General features: G+C 41.6%; 1 protein-coding gene across 2 annotated transcripts; it reads right to left on the bottom strand.

Moving 5' to 3' along the window:
- Positions 1 to 1,303: 1,303 nt before the first annotated feature.
- On the bottom strand, positions 1,304 to 21,966 carry gnb1b (guanine nucleotide binding protein (G protein), beta polypeptide 1b). Of its 2 annotated transcripts, none has more exons than XM_062546232.1 (11): positions 21,570 to 21,966; positions 14,588 to 14,690; positions 14,088 to 14,126; positions 13,410 to 13,516; positions 11,741 to 11,804; positions 11,358 to 11,520; positions 8,791 to 8,857; positions 8,335 to 8,536; positions 7,637 to 7,853; positions 4,904 to 5,047; positions 1,304 to 3,679 (listed from the first exon to the last, which is right to left on the bottom strand). In XM_062546232.1, the coding sequence occupies exons 2-10, from the start codon at positions 14,642 to 14,644 to the stop codon at positions 4,941 to 4,943; spliced, it is 1,023 nt and encodes a 340-aa protein (XP_062402216.1). In that variant the 5' UTR covers positions 14,645 to 14,690; positions 21,570 to 21,966; the 3' UTR covers positions 1,304 to 3,679; positions 4,904 to 4,940. The 2 variants fall into 2 exon arrangements, with proteins under 2 accessions (XP_062402216.1, XP_062402215.1); XM_062546231.1 differs by having other exon boundaries at positions 4,899 to 5,047; positions 21,570 to 21,965.
- Positions 21,967 to 22,813: the final 847 nt, after the last annotated feature.

Below are 22,813 nucleotides of genomic sequence, written 5' to 3'. Positions count from 1 at the left end.
AATTGTTTTGAGAGCCTATTGATGCATCTCAGAATAAAGTACACCACATTCAGTGTGTATATATATATATATTTTAACCGAGCTTATTAAATATAGCTGGATACTTATGCCTGGCCCACTTTGTCTAGTGTGTGCGCTTTGGCATGGGTTGGGCCAAACACATGAAGTACAATGGTAAAGTAATTCAATAGACCCCTTCAATGTTTGTAATCATCCAAAGCCTAGGTTGGGCGGATGTGCATGGATGTTGGAGTCACTCGGGAGAATGGTTGCCCTCATTCAAAGAGCAAGGAAGGAAACATGCCTGTTTCCTTTAAACAAGGACACACATATAAGGCCTAAGACACAACCTTGTTATACATAGTCAACTTTTTCCACATGAATTCACATGAAAAATCACATTCTAAAAATAATATTATATCCCAGGCATCTGCCTGAGGGGTCCCTGGTGGCTGCAACATACAGAGGAAATAGCCTGTGGAATTGGGCAAACAAACGTAGCCTACTAAATATATTGCCAAAAGTATTGAGTCACCTGCCTTGACCCCCATATGCACTTCAGTCACATCCTGTTCTTAATCCATAGGGCTTAATATGACACTGGTCCACCCTTTGCAGTTATAACAGATTCAACTCTTCAGGGAAGGCTTTCCACAAGGTTTAGGAGTGGGTTTATGGGCATTTTTGACCATTCCTTCAGAAGCACATATGTGAAGTCACTCACTGATGTTGGACGAGGAGACTCTCAAAGGTCTTCCCAGAAGAGTTGAAGCTGTCATATTAAACCCTATGGATTAAGAATAGGATGTGACTGAAGTTCATATGGGGGTCAAGGCAGGTGACCCAATACTTTTGGCAATATAGTGTAAGTTTGATCATGAACAATTACACTTATTGTGTAAACAAACATGTTGGTAAACACATGAGGAGATGAAACAAAATCCCAACACTTGTTGAGAAATATTTTCCTTGTGTTTGAATCAAAATAGAACAAATGTTAAGATTTACTGTGGAAAATGTTGACTTGGAGAGCAGACAGCATCAGGGCAAGTGGAATGTCCTGCGAGCGGTACTGTGTCTGTGGGAACTTCGCAGAGCTAGACTTTGTCATAATGACCTTATGCCATCATAACCCCTATCAGTGCAATAGTTATATCAACACTTTGTGAAGCCAGCCTCAGAGATTAAAACATCTGATTAACAGGAAATACATTCTAATAGTCCTACCTGGCTGTGTACAGCGAACAGATCCTTTACTTCCTGTGAGGTGGACCGCCCCTTTGACAGACAAGACATGCACCAGGACATTTCAAACCTCTTTATTACATTTTAAATAACAGTACATTTTAATATAGTATCTATCTTGCATCCATCTCTCTGTTGTACACCGACAGACTGAAATAAAATACAAAAGGTGAGAGTATAGGGCTCCAGAAGGATGCGGAGGTCTACAGGTTAATAATGGAGAGAAAAGGGGAATTCGTCTGTATCTGCAGTTTAACTTTTTTCTTCTTTTTTAACCAATGGCAGCACACACAAATACATCACATTTATTGTACATTATCGCAGAGAAATAAAACAATTTTAAAAAAAGTCACAACTATCAAAGAAAGTGCATCTGTTTACAGTGGGAAAAAAAGAGAAATCTGCCATTCAGATGCCAACCCAAATTAAAGAAAGCCACATGGAATCCTTGTCTTTTTTTCCTCTATGAAAGAAAAAAAAAAAACACACGCACAAAAAAAAAAAACAATTTAACCCCCCACTTTCATAATTTTGCTCCATTTTCAAATAGAAAAGTGTCTGAGTGGACAGGTGTTGGAGGGGAGGAGGGGGGTTATGTGGGTCAGGAATTTGTTTAAAGTAGAACTTTGAAAAAGATCTTTATTGGGACCCAGTCATTGTTTTCCTTTTAAAAAAAAGTAACAAAAACATTTTCTTCTGATCAGAACATTTATACTTAGAGTGTGTAAAAGGCCCCCTCCCCCCTCACTCGGGTGCATAGCTTTGCCAGGAGAAGGAAAGTGTGTACGCAGAAGCCAAACCATTCAACATTATGCTGTGACTGATTCAAGGGTTAATACATTATCCCAAATTAACATCAGATGTACGACAACCGTATGCACCTTTTCTTTGAAGCAATTGTACAGCATGCGACTATAAGTTCAACTCATGGCAGATTCAAACAAGAAAAAGAACATTTACGCTTAACTTAAAATTTTCAGTATCATTATTTTCAGACATTGATTTGTACAACATTTCATTCACATAAGAGGAACTGCATTTCCAAGCACAGGAAGGGCCATCTCTTGTTAAAACCATCATTCTGAAAATGGGCGAGGGTGTAAAAGGGAGAGAGAAAGAAAGAGAAAGAAAGAAACAAGACAAATCTAAACCCACACTACTGTGTTCCCAGTTTTTCATCCATAACCACGCCCCCAAATTCAACAAATACAAAATCTATCAGAAAGGGAGTTCATAACATAATATTTTTACGCTACATCACCCAAAGAATTGGAAAAAAAGACTTTAAAAATAATTTTGATGACTTTTGTTTTGTTATAATGCGCATTTCAAATGTGATAAAACATGTGCTTGGTTAGTAACGCTTGCAACGTTAGTCAAGTTTCTTTATTGTGCAAACAAAGCGGTGACAAGACAGGAAAGGAAACAGCTTGAATACAACGCTGTGTTTGCGTGCAAGTCTGATACTCATATTTACAGGCGGTCATTTCTGAATCCACTACGAGAGTACCTCAAGACTTGGAAACAGTGAAAAACTTTAAAAGATATGGCATTTTGCTTGGTATTCATAAATGAGATTCTTTTTTTAACCACTCTGATTAAAATCAACTAATGCACACATTTTTTTAAAAAAAGCTAAGGCTGTATTTCATAATCATCGGCGATGGTTGGAGAGAGATGATGACCCACAGGAGGTTTACACGACGAGCCGGTCAGATTGACCTCTTTTGTGTCTTCCTTTCTTTTTTTTGGCCAGACTCAGAGGATCATGATTGACAGGTGAGAGGGGCATGTTTATGAACTTTGCACACACTCGTAAATGCACCATAGATACATGATTGGCATTCTTTGAAAGCTGCTCGTGCACTCTCTTTTCAAGCTTCAGCATTAATATTACGTTGTTTTTTTTTTCTTTTTTTTGTTTTGTTTGTTTCATCTTTCTCATACAATTTAATTGGATTAAAAGAAATGCTAGTCTTCGAACATATCTAAAGAGAAGAAATATGACAAAAAAATTACTACTATAAATCATACGTCTGAGAAATGAGCTTTTCACAAAAAAAGTTAAATAATTTGTACAATTACACTCCAACATTTGCTTTCTAGACACATGATAGCCAAGCATGGGATGGGGGTGAAATTGAATGGTCCATAAAAGGAATGCACAGTTATTCATCAAACTGATACCACAGGAATTCTTCTTTCTCACGTAAGCTGGGTGATCAAACAAATTGTGCTCTTCTTTGTGTAGGAAAGGCATCGGTTTCCCTTACAAGTTTCTGTTGTTGTTGCTGCTGTTGTGTTCGAGTCAGTTCTTGTTTTTTTTTTTTTCCTTTTTCTTGTTTTTTTTTTTCGGTGTTCGAGAAGATGCTGTGAAATTGAACATTCTAAAGTTGGAATGGTCTTCCAGTCAACTTTGGAGTTTAAATGACATCTGAAGGGGGGAAAAAGAAGACACAATAAGTACTGGTATGCACATACATCCAACAACACCTGTATTCCCAGATACTGTTGCACCCTTCAGCAGGTACTGTCACACCCGTTTGTTGTAAAATGAACGTTCTAAAGAATATTTGGGTTCATAGAATCAACATGGAATTTTAGAACCTTAAATAGAGTACCGAAGTGTGACCTTCCATTTCCATGACAGCAGTTTCACTCGATCTAAACAAACTTTCTAAGTGGAGTCGGTAGCACTGCATAGACAAGTGGCATCATTTAAAATAAACTGTTCTTATTTACTAATAAATTGTTCTTAAATGTTGGCTATGTAGCAGTTAAAACGTGTTCTACCTAGGCAGCAGCATAGACACATAACACAGATCAGGAGTAGAAGGAAATACAATGCCAGTGGATATCGCATCTTATCAAAGGCTGGCAGCAGTTAAGAGTGACGTTTTTCTTGTCTCAGTCAAGACTTGTTGAGACGTGCATTTAAGGATTTTAACCGCTGGCTGTGAAGTTAAATGCACTTTTCTTATAGGCAACCCATGCTAAAATAAAACTTTGAAGTTACAAATCTGATAATGTTGGTATGAATATATGTTGTATTATCTGATTCCTACGGCGTCAAAAAATATATGTTATGGCCACCAATATGGTTAGATTGATTTGTTTAGATCCATGAAACTGCTACCCCAGCTGAAGAATTAAATCAAATGAGTCACACTGAAACCAGTTATTATCAATACCGTAAATTGTAAGCACATTCTACTAGGAAGTGTGGGGTGCAGAACATAATAACATTACTAACATGAAGCGACTAAACTCTCATATCAGGAAGATTAACAATAGGTCTCATCCTTTGTGAGTTTAAACAGTTAGCAGAGAGGTGTTCTATTCAACAGCTGCATCACGCTATCCTCCTTTAATCAATCTGAAATAGTCTGCAATCGTAAGTGAGTTTTCTGCATTCCTGTCCAGGTAATAAGTTACCCAAAGCTTCTGGGTTTGTTCAAACTAAAAATCATTCACAAGGTTCTCCGGTTCCATGACAACTAACTCAACATATGGTAATATGATTAATATGTTACCACTCTACTGTGGCTGTGCAAATTGCCTCTTGGGGACAAATAAAGTGTTTTGAATTGTATTGAACGAGTGCGACCAATCTTTTTGGCGGTATTTAAGGAGCGGGCGAGGGGAGGCCGAACCTTACTATCTCTGCCGCGCCGTGGGTGGAGCGCCTGGCGTTCTCAGTTCCAGATCTTCAGGAAGCTGTCCCAGGAGCCGGTGGCCACCGCCATGCCGTCGTCGGTCACACCCAGGCAGCTCACGCGGTTGTCATGGCCGGCCAGCACACCTGTGGAAAGGTACAAGACCGCACGCTCAACAACCAACTTGCTGCAGACATGAACAGGTTGTGTCTGACTACGGAGTCAGAGCAGTGATGGAAGCCTATGTTGAAAGGTATAACCCCCACTAACAGCTAGCATGAAAACCAACCAGAAAAAAATAATATCAGCTGACATAGTTTGTGAACACCAACTTGAAAATGGGCATTGAGTAAACTGCTGTAAACATCATGCCCTGGTTCAGTGATATGTGTCAGAGCAGTGATGGTTCTCTCATTCATCACATTAGGATGACGACCGACTGAGATTGTGTGCTAGTGCCCCTTCTTGCAATGTAACACCTCCAATTATCCGCTTGCCATCTGACACTGACTGACACCCACACCCCAACCCCAACCCCAGATGGCAGCTTTGGATCCTTTTTGTAGGCAAACTTCAGAGGTCTATGGGTAAACTATGAGGCTGTTAAGAACTAGTCTGTCTACTTTGTGTTTACTTTCTAAATGCCTTCCATCTTACCATAGCTTCATTGTTATCACTCAATTGCATGCTGCTTTGAGTAACAGTGCCAATGAATAAATATTTAAACGATGACCAGAACTACACTTACAGGAGTTAGAATACAGATACAGATGTCGATCCTTCCTGTTATGCACAACCTCTCCCGGCACAGACTTTGTTACAGTGCCCCCACCTCCTCCCAATAAATAACACTGTTTGATAGCGGAGTGTCTCAGGAATTGATACATGTTAAGCTTTCTGTTGAAAAATGTTTTGTGCATTACTGTATTTGATTTATATCACTATGCATCTCACTATGCATCTCAAAATGCTATAACACCAAATGTGGGCAGAGTTAGATACGTATGTTACCGGATGAAAGAAAACAACATTGCAGCTCGGTAACTTGTTGCCAGTAGCACACAGCCACACTGACTGTTTCTGATAATTCTACAGGTCTCAGTTTTCAAAAGAGGTCAAAACTTTGATGATGAACCAAAGTATGTGGGAGCAGTAACATCCAAAATAGATGAAGTGCAAAAAATGGGGCCATAACTTGGGGTTAAGTGCAAAGCTTACGGAAAACATGATTTATTGCAACTACTCAAGTCTCAAAGCCCATGTATATTTTAAAAGTCATCTTGGGCTACAACAAGCAACAAACAGATCACAATTGAAACATCATAAGTTTACACACTCCACGTGAGAAGGCATTACTTATTCGAGTTTTGTTGACATTAAGTGTGTCACATGTGATAAACATTCATAGGGTTCCCAGTCAAATGTAAAAATCCATGACTTTCCCCTTACTTTCCCGGAAAGCGAGAATGGTAGGTTCCAGTTGGCTGGTCATTACTGATATCTCCTTTTTAATATAAGAAACTTTCAAAAAGAAAATCGTGAAGGCATTAGTAGTTCTCACTACTGACCATTTATGAACTGTGAGAGAGCACAGCCAGAGACATATCTGAATGGAGTTGGCAGAAGATCATTGTGAGAATGTGTAGGCACAATGCTCTTAAAGTGATTCATTTATAAATGAGTTAGGCAAAATATTATAATTTCTTAAGAAATTAAAGGGATAGTTCGGGTTTAAGTTATATGGGTTCCCTGTCAGCAACGTTGTGCATCAGCACTGACTTACCCCCCGACAGCGTCCTGTGAGCCGAGATCCAGCCGGTTTTTGATCGTTTTTGATGCTGAAGAAAGTAGTCCGGCAAGTTGCTGGGGTCACGAAAGTAAAGTGTTTTTCTTCTCAAAACCATATGCGTTCAAAAGAGTGATCTATTTGCACCACAAAAACGTTGTCCAGGAAAAATTCAAACCTCGTTAACACTTGGCACTATTTTTCTCGATTCCCATCACTGCGCGCTACTGACAGCTGGACAACATTTTTGTGGTGCAACGCATATGGTTTTGAGAAGAAAAACACTTTACTTTCGTGACCCCAGCAACTTGCCGGACTACTTTGTTCAGCATCAAAAACGATCAAAAACGATCAAAAACCGGCTGGATCTCGGCTCACAGGACGCTGTCGGGGGGTAAGTCAGTGCTGATGCACAACGTTGCTGACAGGGAACCCATATAACTTTGTGTCTTAAAACCCGAACTATCCCTTTAACATTTCCAAAACAAAATGACTTTATTACTTATTGTTGTTGGCTTTGTTTTTTGTCTGGGGGCAGCCTGCCAGCCAATTTTCAAAACTTCAAAACACATTGAGTGAAAAAGTTTGCCCACCCCTGACATAATGAATGGTCCAATATATCGACCAATAATTTCAGAGCACCCGTGTAGCCTTGAATAATCATTTACTTTTTTTGAGTGTGAGATGAATAAGTGGGCATAGAATAAAGTTAAAGTTGGGCTACTCAAGCTAGCAGTAAACCTAATAATCGGATATATACACAAATTCTGCATGGAAGTATTTGTATTCATGTATTTAGGTAAACAAAACAAAATTCTCAACTTTGCCTCTAAAATGATAACATTCCCTGTCTTTCCATGTCTGGATAAACATAGCAAAATTCCATGATATTCCAAAAATGTCATGACCCGCAGGTACCCAGTAGAAAGGCAGGTGTAGGTCTACTTACCGGCGCGGTCAGCCTTGAGGGTATCCCAGACGTTGCAGTTGAAGTCGTCGTATCCAGCCAGCAGGAGGCGGCCGCTCTTGGAGAAGGCCACGGACGTTATGCCGCAGATGATGTTGTCATGGGAGTATACCATCAGCTCCTGATCGGCACGCAGGTCAAACAGCCTGCAGGTGGCATCGTCCGATCCGGTGGCGAATGCGTTGCCGTTGGGGAAAAACTGTAAAGCAGACACACACATGAATTACTATTACAACCTTGGTAACACTAACACCACCAACTGGCTCTCAGTACCCCTCAATAGCCCTCCATACCACTCAGTTAGGGAGTATGAGGTGTCCACCAATGGTTACTACAACAATGAAATACTAGCTTGAAGATTCACTATTGAAAGTGTTCTGTTCCAGGTTGAACTGAAGCCCAAGCACTGAGCCACACCGTGAGACTAGCGGAGCTTAGATACACTGTCCTACTCAATTACAGTTGAGCCATTAGTCCAATTAGCTTTAAATGTCCCCTAAGTGGATTTGGATCACTGGTGGAGCCGTTTATATCTACGCCTGTTAAGAGGGAGCCTGATTACCTGATACAAATAGGATAAACAGGAACAGACAGGTAGGACAGAGGAGGAAGAGGGGGGGGGAAGGCATGAACAGAAGACAAACACAGGAGGAGAATGGAGGATGGAGGACTTGACTCACGCAGATGGCGTTGATGTCTGACTCGTGGCCGGTGAAGGTCTGCCGGCACATGCCCTCCCGTACGTCCCAGAGCTTGGCTGAGGCGTCACACGCGCCCGAGACGAATAACCTGGTGTCCGGGGCCAGGGAGAGGCTCATCACATCGCCGGTGTGACCCGCAAACGTGGTGGTCTGCTGGCCAGTCTCAATATCCCAGAGGGCACTGCGCAGAAACATAAACTTCAGTTTGACCAAACCCTGCTCAGACACTTGCATGTACAGTTGGAATAACGTCAGCCGTGGGATATTGCAACCACTACTGAAGCTACAAGGATATTGCAACCACTACTGAAGCTACAAGGAGGTTTATTTAAGGATACAAAGATAGAAGGAGGTTTATTTGTCACATGCAACTAAACCCTCAGGACACACCAGAGGGAGCAGTGGAGTCGCCTAAATGCAGTTCCCTCAACTCACCAGGTGGTGTCGCCAGAGCTGGTCACAATCTGGTTGTCATCCACGAAACGGCAGCAGGACAGGTAGCCTGAGAGACAAGACAACATTCACAACTGGCTGCCAAGTGGAACAAAACTCACCACACATTTACTGGAAAACCCCTGAATTTGCACTTAACAACACTGGGCCTGTCAAAAAGAATTTGCACGACTGGCAAAAACAAGTCCTTACGGAAAAGTCCAAAACAAAAACATTGTGTTGGAAGCGTTTAAATACAATGACATCAATGTTAAATCTACTTCCCTTTCCTGTTCACGTCACAACTTTGTACCCTTTATGGCAGCATCATACAGTTACATATCAAAACAAACATCTGTGCTGCAAGGGCCATTTCACTCATTACAGTTAAACTGTCTGCCATGACCGTTAAAATATCATCCTCAAATGTTTGACAACTAGGCAGTAAAAGCTTTAAGTGTGTCAATGCACTAAGGTGGAAAGATACAGATGTCGCCTAAAGGCCAACAGCCACTGGCGCAAGGCTGTATGTTAACTTTTTTTTCCACGTAGCACTGCAGACACAAAATCTGTAGCATCATTATAAAACCTCTAAAAACAATCACAAATAGGACATCACAACATCACAGTTCATCAATTGTGGTTGAGATATAGGCATACTGCAACTGGACTGATAAAACTTTCGTGTAGTTTCAAACATCTCATCTGGCTACATTGGAGAGAAAGAAGGCGGTCATCATGATATCATGACATTATTTGGTTGTTGTGTGTTTATGCAAACAATCCCTGTCAGTTCGATATAGTTTGACTTTTCACCAGGTGTAAGGAATAGAGGTCATGCCATGGATTTTTTTCTACATACGCATCTGAAGTCAGCTTATTAAAGGTATACTATGCAGGATTGGCGATTTCATCGCCGGTTTCGCTTTTCATTTTCGCTCGTTTTATGCTTGCATATTTCTCTGCAGAGCTTCCCCTACAGCTTTAGCGTGTATATTTGACAAAACTCCTCAATCGGTCAGTCTGCCGTACCTTTTCATGAGACTTTACATGACACTTCCTGGAGTAGAGCATGGGTGCGTGCCCGGTGTCTCCTGAAGTTGCAAGTGTGGACCACTAGAGCGGCCAAAAAAAACACCGTTCCACCGGTAATGACCCATTTAATCATATATAACAGTATGAAACGAATTGATTAACTGAAAAACGTTGCATAGTATACCTTTAAGATTGGTGGGCGCTAATTGGTGTAGCCTATTGGTGTAGCCCTGTCAGCCTCACACGCGTGCATTGTATCATAAGCAAAGCCGTATCGCACCAGTGCTACGTTGGTAAATCATCCACTGCACAGAGTGATTGTTGTGGAGCATGTGTGACAAATATGTCGCGCTATATAACCCTGCACTGGTGGCAACATTCACGTCGATGGATTTGATAGAGCAAGTTTCGAAACTTTGGCTTTGCTCCGTTAGAAGCAATGGAGTTCTAAACTTTGGCATCACTGGACAAGCGTCAGACGCCCCCCAGTGAACGCTGGCCTTCAGAACAAGAGTGTCTTGACCAAGGGGGCAGGCGAACGTTCAGAGAGCGTAGACAGTATAGAATAGAAGAATAGAATATATACTTTTTTGATCCCGTGAGGGAAATTCAGTTCTCTGCATTTAACCCAATTTAACCGAATTAGTGAACACACAGCACACAGTGAACACACAGTGAGGTGAATCACACAACCCAGAGCAGTGAGCTGCCTGCCCAACCAGCGGCGCTCGGGGAGCAGTGAGGGGTTAGGTGCCTTGCTCAAGGGCACTTCAGCCGTGGTGGACTGGTCGGGGATCGAACCGGCAACCCTCCGGTTACAAGCCTGATGCGCTAACCAGTACACCACGGCTGCCCTGTATGGCGGACGCCATGGTAATCAGGAGACCAGTCCCAGCTAGCCATTCCATTGAATCCTGTGGGGCGTTAAGCGCCATTTTTGACACCAAATAACGTTACAGCTGAAGCGTTTTAAGCCTTTGTACGAACCTTTTCTATTTTCGGAGTAATACAACATTGTGAGATTGGTGTTATAACCTCGTAACTGTCTTATCGGCTTATTTTCCGAAATCGATACTAAAGTGACATAGGTTAGGTAATGCGCATGCGTCCAGAGAGAGTAAAGCGTCGCCATAGGTCAGACTCTGTCAGACTACGTGCCTACGTCACATGTACGTCCCCTGAGCCTGCGCTGGAGACACACAGACCAACAGGAAAACCGGTTGAAATTTGCTTCATTGGTCTCTGCTGACGTCTACGTGATACAGTAATTTCCCGCATATCAGCCGCATTGTGTATAAGCCGCAGGACATTGTTTTATGCAAGTTAAAAGAAACAAAACCATAGTGTCACCATATTAACTGCCCCCCTGTATTAACCTCGTAGCTGAAGAAATTTTGCAAAATCAATGTATAAGCCGCGGCTAATAGTCGGGATTCGGGAAATTACGGTAGCTCTGTCCATATCTTTTAATGTCTATGGTCTTGACAGGCAGCTGTGTGGAGTGCAGGTCTGCTCTCTGTGCAGCGACTCCTCACCCGTGTGGCCGGCCAGCTCGCGGCTGACGCGCACGTTGCCCTCGCGGGTCTTCAGGCTGTAGATGGAGCAGATGTTGTCCAGGCCACCGCAGGCCACGTAGTTCCCTGAGGGCGCGTAGGCGCAGGTCATCACCCAGGACGAGCGCAGTGGGATGGCGTGGACCTGGGGGGACACAGCGAAGCCCACATTGTACAACCTCAACTGGAAATGAGTCTACGGTCTATAGAGCCAATCACATTTTGGGACTATGGATTATTTTATTTATTTATTTTTTAAAAGGCCTGCCAATAACTAGCACATTTTTTTTTAATTGAATTCACTGCTTAAGTCTTATCTCAAGGGCTCTGAAGTGTGCCACAAATGTGAAGGATAAATCAGTTACCTTGTTTGTGGTGTAACTGTCCCAGATGATGAGCTTGCCATCCTGAGAGGCACTGACCAGGAGCCTGTATTGGAATGAGGAGGACATGAGCAGCTCATGAGAAAAGAAGAAGCTGAAAGGTCACAAGATCAAACTCTTCTCTATCGAGAGGATTTAGTGTCGATCCATCCAGGTCCCCATCCACCTCACACACACACACACACACACACACACACACACACACACAAATGCTGTAAGAAACATTGGAAATGTACGCAGAACTAGACAACCACACAATATTCAACATCTCACAAGCTAATTAAGGCATATTCTAGTTACACCAGAAAGAGGCCCGCAGTTCAAATGTGTCTATTGTACTGTAGTTTAATTAAGATATCTTGATCACCGGTGGATCTTCGTGTGGTCTCATGGAGATCTAGACAATTGAGACCTTGAGTCTAATTAGAATACTGAGATGGAGGGCAGAATTCCCTCTTGCCATCACACTTCACTTGAACAGATCTTAAGCAAAGCATGTCTGGCCTCAATGTGCAGAAAGAGCCTGTTCGACTAGGACTGTGACATTAGTTCCCTCCAGACAGAAGAGAAAGTGGTACAGCTTCAGCAATACATGCCTGGGTCTTTTTTAAGGATGTACTACCAAGCCTACGTACAGTTAATGGTGCTCTCCTTTCTAGTTTGAGGGGGCAGTTCGCTCACGGGCTCTCCCAGTAGCCTGGGATGGACGCTGCTGCAGCAACTCACCAGTTAGTCATACCATCCTACAGTGTGGATGGTCTCCTACTCCCGACACAGTGCTGGGGTGTAGGAACCCACCCGTCTACCTGCTACCTGTATCACCAGCTCGCCAGGACGCCTCACCTTCGACAACACAATAACTAAATGCCAATATTCACAGCAATCTTTTTGAAGGCAGCGCAGAACTAAATATTGCAATTTTATTTTAGAACATCTGGGGGGAGAGGGATGTGCTTTGTTGAAATATCAAATATTTTACTTTAACAGTCTGGGTTCAGTGAGGCTCTGAAATAAGTCTGCAAACTAAGTTGGCCATATACACTACACGCGAGTGAATAGATTTCTCATATGTGCGCACCCATTTTTAATGCTTGTGAATAGATTTCTCATATGTGCGCACCCATTTTTAATGCTTTCTGAAGAGTGTTCCTGTCCTGACCATCCTGACCCTAGTCATGTCCATTTGTTTCGTCGATCAGCATCTCCTGTCATGATACAGGACCAACTAACCTCCGCTGTTGACAGACCTATTGGCTCTGAACTGAGCTTTTCCAACTTTGTACTGCTACCATGCTGTTGGCAGCTTACTGACCATTTGACAAATGCAGATGTCAAAAGGATTAGCTTGACAGTGAAAACAGGCTGAGACGAGATGAACACACTGTTGTCTTCAAGACACAAGAAGTCATTCCATACACTCTTGGCATTTGAATACTTAAAGGCCGCTTATGACCATATGAGCAGTAACATGACCACATTCTTTCGTTTCCAAATCACACAGAGGTGCCCGCTGGAGACAGAGGTGGCACAGCCAGGTTACATAACCACCAACCATCACTGCCTGTCGATAAGGTTTACCTTCTACACAAATGCATGCCCAAATAAAAAATGGCATCAACACGTATTTACAGTGTGTTAAAAAGGACATTACCTGGAGTCAGTGCCCCAGTGCATGGCATAGATCTTTGCAAGATGACCCCTCAATGTTCGTCTTGTGCGCATCTGAATCCTTCCAACAGGGTCAATGTTGGCGGTAATCTGAAGAAAAAGGAACAAGCAACAAGTCAACAAGGAGACAATGGCACCACAGATATTGCAACTGTGATGTTTGCTGGGGTGTACACTTTTAAAACAATAAACAAGGAAACAAATGGAAGAAGAAGCTGAAAAGTCACCTATTTTGCATTTGTCTGGCATACACTGTTCCACTGAAACTGGAGTGACTTTATTATATCTGTGTCAATAGCAACACGTTCTGCTGCTCTTTCTAACAACATAATCCCAAATGTGTAATGAATCATACACAAATGGGAGCATAATATGTTCATGTCCAATTATGGATCAAAAACTATGCTAATGTCCAATTTCAACTCCAAATGCTGCAACTGAGATGGGGTGTTACATGCCAACCAGTGCCAGCATTCATGTCAAACATAAGTTGATCATTAAACCATATTCAGGTAAACATAACAACTGTGCCTTTTTTGCCACACTCATTACAAAGAGAGGTAATGGAATGTGCATGTTTGTTTGTTTGTTTGTTTGTTTATGACTGCAGGAATGGGAGAGGGCATGACGTATCAGGGTACTGTCTAGCATGGAATGTTACCTGTGAGAGCGTAGCATCGGCACAAGCTTTCCTGGCATCCTGGAAGTGGATGAAGAGATGAAAAAACATTACTCGCGTGTTAAGACTCATCAGACTCTTGGTCACCCCCCGCCACATAGACAGACAGTCACCTAAACTATTTCCCTATTTGCACACCATAATATTTACAACATGCTCTCACTTCCATTTACACGCTTAATGCCATGGCAGCTATGGAAATGGGCATCACCAGATTTGCATGTTTTTCAGTTATGCAAACCAGCAAAGCCACACTGTGCTGTCACACTGTTTCCCTGGCCACAGATCCACAGAAATAAAAACCACCAGGTCAGGCACACATCCATTTTGTTACTGGAATTATCAGAGGAATTTGTTGTATCTCTGTTTTCATTTGGGGAATACTTTTTTGAAACTAGCCTGGACTACAAGAGTTAGTTTGTTGCCTAAAACAGCTACTTGTGCGAAAGGGAAGAAGAACAGGAGGAAGAATGGGTCCTTACTCGGATCTGGTTCTTGAGTTGCTCAGCCTCCTGGCGTAACTGGTCCAGTTCACTCATTTTCCTCCACTAGAAGTCTGCTTCTCTCCAGCTGCCCACACACGGTCTGAAACACACACAGATCAAGAGAATTCACTCACAGCCCCACACAACACCAAATACACTCTTCTCCCAGCTCGCCCACTGTGAGTGTTCACACACATACACACACGTAACCTATGATGTTCACACACTTTTAACTTCATCTTCACAGAAGTGATGATCAACCTTAAACACTGGCAGTCTTTACAATGTTATCTAACCACAGACGCATCAACTTATTTGTGGACCTCTGTTTTGGATCCTTTTCCAACCAAATGGGAATGACACACAATTCTCTTTCAGTTTCATTCAAAGCCGACAAACCTAGAAGCTGTAGTCCAACACAGATTACGTACGCTTGTAGGGGAGGTACTGGGGGCTGAATTTGACCAACTTCTGCCAAGCTTGCTAAAGGTCTAGCAGACCAATTTGTCCCCCCTCTCTACCCATAATAATCCTTTCTATATCCATGTTGCTGTCGTCGTCTCTGCACTTTGCCACTGACATAATCCTGGGACACACTTGATTCAACCTCTGACAGGTAAATCCTGTTTAAGGTTGTTGGGATATGAGGACTTGCTGATGGGAAAAACAGCACCTATTCCACTGACCCCAATCCTCAGAGGGAAGGTGCAAGTGTGTGTGCGCGCACACATGTACACACACACACACACACACACACACACACACACAGCAGTCACCACCTCTCAGGCTCAGACTAAGCATCAACATGTAATTGTCACCACTCATTGCTTTCAGAAGAATAATGAAATCAAACTGCTAGTTGGCAGAAAAGGTGGGAGGAAGAAGGCATGTAACATGTGGCGAGTCAGAAATAGATCTTAACAAATCAGAAATGTAACAAATATGGTGGTAAAACCAGATAGGAAAAAAATTGTATAAGGAGTCACCAGCTCTTACCTGATGGTGTATTACTCATCCCTTTTTATGCTTAAAGAGCTCATCCAATCAAAAAACACATTACTGATTGTTACTATACACAATCTGTATAGTCTGAAGAGTGAGGCGAGTGAAGAGAGAGAACACAATGAATGGCCAAAATACCAAAACTCCCACTGGCGACAATACCTCAACACTCCTCCTCCAGACATACCTTGCATACCTACTTCAAGTGTTACAGGGCTCTCCCCTTACCTGGTGATGGTTTTAGAGTGGTCGGTGAGGACCTGAGAACCAGCTCCATTTCAACATACACCATCACTCCACATCATGTGTGATTTAATGGAAACTCCCTTTCCCTGACCCAGTGAGCCAGAGTTTAACCTGGTCATTGCTTCCAAATCCTCTCATCTTGCTTGTCAAATGTCACCATTATAATAACAATAATAATTCCTCCATTTCACCTTCGATGGACACTTGCCAGACAAAATCTGAAAACTGCAATTGAGGTACATCCACACAAACATTTGCTGACCTGACCTCATTCCACCTCATAATACTATCCAGTAGGCCGTACTCCTATCCCCAACCACGCTCCCTCCCCAAACACAGAAAACCCTTCTTTTGTCACAGTAGAGATTCTGAGATACAGAGAAAGCCATTTCCTGCTTCTGGAAGCTTTCAAATACAGCTGATGCAACAGCCACCCTCAGGAGAGGATGAGATTTTTTTTTTTTTTTATGTTGTGCAATTTATTTATATCAGGAGGATTTCTTGGCTCTTAAAGTCGGAACCTGAAGCAAACCCACAGCTTTGTGTCTCGGGCTCTAAAAGGTCCATGGCATTGGGCATGCAGTTTGTTCTTCTCCTTCTCATCATCGAAACAAGCACCTGACAAGAGTCAGCTGATAGTGTGGCAAACAGAGGAGCTGGCGAAGGGGCCCGAGGGTGTGGCACGCTGCCTCTCCTCAGGGTCTCTCAAGGAAGAACACTCCAGCCAGACGCTTTATTCACCATTCCAATAACACCCAACCGAATGGCAGTTTGCTCATAGTGACAACTCACTTCTGTGTTAGAATTCAACTTCAACTGAATCGCATCAAGGTGGAATATGGTAGCTGCATTGGTCAAAAAATGTACTTTTGTGCTTTGGTATAATCTTCAAATTCATTTAGTTGGTATACGGTCATGTGAACGACCAACGAGTAGATCAGTTGTTGTCATTAATCTTGGATATGCATTTATCTATCTCTTGATAGAACACGGCAAAACCTTTGAAAGCTTTTCTTATATTTTCACATCACATCAGCTTTTTAAGCAAACTTTTATTAAGTAGGCTGTGGCTGATAGAGGTTTGTGGAGGCTTTCAAATGCCTCCAAATCAAAACTAAAACCGAACCACATAAAATTCGAAGACTGCTCTGAGGCCAAATCAAGGCGCAATACTGCATCTTGCAACATTTGTAAAAGTGAAACTAAATTTGTCGATACATCCGATGAGTCGTAGATGCTGAACAATTTGACAGGCTTTTTCGTGAAAACCAGGCTGGTCATTTTAAAGTTGTATTGGATAGAAAACAAAACACGTATTCAGTACGGACCTGTGTTGAAGTCACAGTTCTGCTAATTCTCCGGCACAGAAAGCCTGAAAGTACTGATGCTAACCTAACATTCACTTCAAGTATAGCTGATGCTTAACCCACATAAGCAAAAGTAGTATATTGAAAAGGTGTCAAATACTTTTTCTGTTAATTAACTGAACTGACATATGGCCCACCTCTTAATAGGTTTGTGTGGGAACTGGAATTTAAAATATGGTCCATGCATGAAACATGTACTCTGACACACAATGAGCTCCATTTATGATATCAATAAATATCCATTATCATGCAGCCTTAATTCAGCTACTGGGGTATGCATCCCAGATGCAAACCCATCCAAGGTGAAAAAGATCAGGGGCTGATTGTCAAACTGGCACTTTGGCTTAGGAGCTCAACTCAAGGTGTAATATGCAAAATGGTAATGTTAATAAAACTAAACATGTGGTCCCAGAGTTCTAACATCAGCAATGTATACAACTGGACTTTGGAACGGCAGGTATACTACGAAATGTTAGGGCTACATGGAAATTATGTTAACCACAAATTCACATTGTGAATGACGTTGCCAAATTCAAATTCAATACAACATATACCCAGTTATATACCATAATCATAAAGCTACTGTAACAACAACTGACATCGTTTTGCATGTCACAAACACTGAAGCCAGGAGCTATTTTCACAAATCTGAGGGTGTGGTGCGGTTTGTCATTTGATTCCCTAAAACACTGTCCTGGCCATCATTTCATTCTACATAATGTTTAGAATACTGGATTAGGGGGGGTATACAATTTAAGAGACTCATGCTTGCCTGGCTCTGTTATATTTCTATGGCCGTTGATACAGCTTATTTTATGACCATCTTTCAACAATTTCAGTTCAGCTAAAGCAGGATCATAGAAAAGACCATAACCAGCAATATCACTAACGGCAGCAGTAATCCCAAAAGCTAAAATCCACAGACAGTAAGTCTTTAATCCCATTCAGAACCTTCAACAGGAAAACAGCTGGCCAAAGCCAACCCCGGGGTCAGGAAACCCTGCAGCAGCATGTTCTGGTTTACAACTAGGACATAATCTTTTTCCAGCACCTCTTATTTAACCCACTACTGATGGTTTCAACTAATCCCCATCAACATCTGAAAACATGATGCATATAAAATACCTAATAATGGCAATTTAACATGGGTCGACCTCATTCTTCACATTTCCATAAACAAAACGTTTCTGTGCCCCCCACTGGAGACTATATATAGTCTCTATATAAAGACTATGAAGTCTTCACGTCCTATCATACATATGGTTATCACCAGATCTGAGCATATGAATGATCAAACATATTAATGACTACTGGGAAGTCGAGAGGGGCGTGTCACTTCCAAAAATAGCAAAGCATGGTGTGAATAGATAAGTGTCCGTTTATTTAATACTATGGTGTGCTACAATAATAATGTATGTATACAACAGTTATTCTTCATCAACAGAACGCTATCTAAACTCACATAAGACGAAACTGGGGCTCAATTTCTTGAAATTAATTCGTCTCACTGCCTCTCTTATAAAATACCTTTAACACATCATCTGTCTCTGACAAAAACCTCCTTTTTTAATGCAAGAAGACATCAAACATATAAACAATGTCTTTGAATGTCTTTTAAAAGATGCTTCCTTATTCGTGCTAGATTTCTAACCAGGGACTTGAATGCATGAGAAGTAGGGCTTACGATTTCCGAACTCTGAACAAGCACTTTATGGCAGAGTGATTACGTTCGATTCAAGAGACGAAAACTTCCACTACAGACAGTATGCATACCCCATTTTACACGATTACAGTTGTAAGTACCTCGAGGTATTTATCTTGGATAAAAAGTCCAGCTATTTCGCATCAGAATAAGACAACTGCCGTGGTGAAATTTGGTTTCTATGTGAAAGATGTACCCACAGCTCGACAGGCCTCCCGGTCCATTTAACCATACAAAATGTACGAACGCTGAGATGAATAATTACTTTAAATCAATCGGAGCAATTTGTTGCATTTAGGGAAACCGCCACGCCTAAAACTAAGAGAAAATGAATTCATTTTACATAAACTACGGCGCTCATGTAGAATTGCCACCACGCAAAATTATCCAGGTCTTTTCGAAGGTTCAATCGATGTCTTGCAGAGTGAAACCAGCAAGGATTGCAAACGCCATCTTGTTCTGTAGCTACCGCTATTTAGGCCCAATACTGCATAACTCATTGATCCCAATAAGTTCCCAGTCTCGTTGTAAAGGATAGAGTCTGAGTTTCGTACAGATCTTAAGAGCACACTTGGATTTTAAAACATGTTAAGCTTCCTAACTTATACCCTCTGCCTAATGCTACGGGGGTAAATTTTCACCAATCATTCAAGTGACCTCAATTGCGGGCTAAGCTAAGTAGCTAGCTGTTTCTCGTCCTTTAACGTAGGCTATTCATTCCGATAACTTGTTAGGAAGGATAACCATACACACGTATAATACAGGTCTAACTTGCATTCGACTTTAATCAAAAACACAACGCAGTTTTACATCAACTGTGATTTTCTACTTGCTCTACACAAACTGATACTCGTCTGTCGAACGGCGCATCATTGTGGCTTTGGGCAGGGACCTACGTTAGCTAATGTTAGCTAGCAAGCAACGGAAGAATGTGTTAGCAAACCAGCTAGCACTTATTACAAACAAGACTTTAAAACAAGGCCTGTAACGTTAGTTAGAGGGATGAGAAATCACAGGAGCAACACGACGTGTAATTCTAAATCTCTGAGGATAAGCCAATTAACGTCATCTTATTATCAAGTTGTTAAAGGCGACGGTCCTATTTAATTCGATGAAGGATTAACCAATTAACCTGGGAGCTCACCACATAAGTTAAACCCAAGCTTGAATAGTAACACTGAGTGAAACACTGATATCGCTCACTGGGAGAGCTAGTAATAGCTGTATACACACTTGATTTCCAAGGCAATGTGAATCACCATACCCCTTCCAGTACGACCAAGACAGGAAATACAATCAGTAACGTTAGTTAAACTAGATAAATGAATCGACCTTATATGCAGACTTAGCGGGGAAGCCTGTAGGCTTGGTCAAGTAATTTGGCTTTCAAATGAACTAGTTGTCTAGCTTTGATGTAACCGGTCATGGTTACATAATGTAAAACTTGTTGTAAAGAGCAAAGTAACTTAAGACTGACGTTACATGGAGAACCTAAGGTTCAGCATTTCCGCCACCTAATATTAATATTGTGCACTCATGCGACAACTTATTTGCAAACTCACCAGCTACTGTCAACCATGTGAATTTCCATATGATTTGCTGATTCTCCTAAGGGAGAGGTATTTTTCCAAGTGACACATGCTGGCCAATTGACGAGATCTAGCAATATTTCATTAGCAGAAATGGTAATGTAGGAGTATGGCACGAGACTTGATTTGGGATTATGATGTGACCTTAGTTAACGCTGACTAGGTAACGAGGTAAACATTAGTAATATAGGCTATTCAATAATCACAGAGTTGTGACTTGTGACAAACACGCAAAGTTACTGCCAGCTTCGTCATCACACTTGTCTATTTCTACTGCTGGATAACGTCAGTCTGAAAATACAACTCGATGTCTTCAATTAACCTATAGAGTAAATTAACGTTACTTGCTAATACTTAGAAAGTCAGGTTGATAGGCAGATGGACAGCCAAGTTAACCGTAACGTTAATTAATGTTACCAATGACTGGAGTTGCAATATTAACGTTAACTTAACCTGATTAATCAGGGAGTTAGCAAACAACTTACAATACGGCGTAGGTTTAAGCCAACCCCTAAGATTAAGTTTACATTAACGAAACAAAAAAATAATAAGTCTCACTAATGTTGTAACGTTACTGTCTTTATTCTTTAAAAAAAAAATCTAATTACAGGCCAATTACACAACGTGAGTTAGCCAATTCCCTCAGAGGCTTGTCGTTTGCAAACCAGCTAATTTGCCTCTGTCTGTTATCTGGCTAGCTAATATTAACATAACGTTATACAACACGGTTTAAACGTTCCTGCAACTTTTTGTTGGATTGAAAGACAAAATGATCGAATATAACCAGTTCATTGCGCAATTTAATTAGGATCACTTTATTTGGGGCGAACCTAATTAACCTCAACTACTAACTGTTAAAATGAAGCTAACGATGTAGCCAAGTAACCTAGCGTTACTTCAACCATTTCTCCTAGCTAGCTAGCTTTGTGTCTGAAGGAAGTCCTGTGATGGCTAGCTATCTGAAATACTAACGTTACCCCACCCCCCAGAAAACATAGAGAACTATTGGCAATAACGAACAGTGATTTTAGAATCTTGTATCCACAGATTAAACAATATGCATCTCCCCTTACCTGTACTCAGTCGTTGTTGGCCTTCGTTTAAATCGCATTGACCGGAAAAACAATAATGTTGCTCTGAAATCCACAGATCAACGAACAAACAAGACTAGCTAGCTTGCTAACTAGCTTCGGAGGAGCGGCACTTCCCGAACGAGCCCAGTATTTCAAGAACCTGTGTTAACTGTGGAAAATCACAATGTCTTTGAGGGCGACAAGACGGAGATATCCGTTTTAATCACAGGGAGGAACAATCATTGATGTCCATACACCAGTTTCACTCCGTAATATGTCCGTTTGGCGTCCCTTCCCGTGGGTTTCCTTGAAGGAACAGTTTACTGACAATTCTGTCCTCACCCGGCCATCAGAAAGCGAAGAGATGGGCGCGGTAACCCTGCAGCCTGCCTTGGGAAACCCCACGCTGCAGTAACGTTGTCACGCTCAGTAGGAGCGACCACCCGAATTTTGAACGCCGACAGGGGTCCAGGACAAAAATCAAATACCCTTACATTTCTCCGATTAGTCTAACGAATACATTAAAATAAACAATACAATCTACATGTTTACCTTAAATATACTAAAATCTCAACAAAAGTTCATTAATAATAATCAACATATCTGTAGTTAGATAAACGGGTTTTTTTTAGTTACAGATTTTCCCAGTTTTTTACGGTGGTTTTTGACTCAGCTGTCGTTTTCAATTTGGCCTATTAACTAACTATAACTAATGCAGAGTTGGGAGGCTAGCTATGCTAGTCTACTGGATAGCTTTGCAACACTTTTCAAGAAAATTATGACATATAGTAAACATGTAGCCTATTTTCAAGATGTTCTAAAATTAGAATAGTGTAAGATTAAACAGACACTTTTAACACTCAGTAGGCTAGCTCAAAAATATATCATAGCCTATTTTATTTGAAAGTGGTAGAATACTATCTTTGAAATAACAAAGGAATGACAACGTTTTAATTGAGAAAATTACATATGTCTGTTGCCAATAGCTGTCAATAGCTGTAGGCCTACACGACAGCCATTTATTGCAATAGCCTATTATTTATCAATAGTTTCAGGGGTCTTTAACCACATTGCCAGCATTGCCAATTTGCAACCAGTGGCTCACCAGGCCGTTGGGCTTATTAAGCAGGGCAACCTCCTCCGCAAGATGCGGCACCCCCTTGTATTTCTTCATGCCCCCATAAATTCTATTGTGTAGGCTATACAGCCTTCAGACGAGACTGTTACCCATCCTGTTCCTTATT

Source organism: Sardina pilchardus, chromosome 9 (assembly GCF_963854185.1).
Source record: "Sardina pilchardus chromosome 9, fSarPil1.1, whole genome shotgun sequence".
NCBI lineage: Eukaryota > Metazoa > Chordata > Actinopteri > Clupeiformes > Clupeidae > Sardina > Sardina pilchardus.
This window is presented reverse-complemented; position numbering and strand designations above follow the sequence as displayed.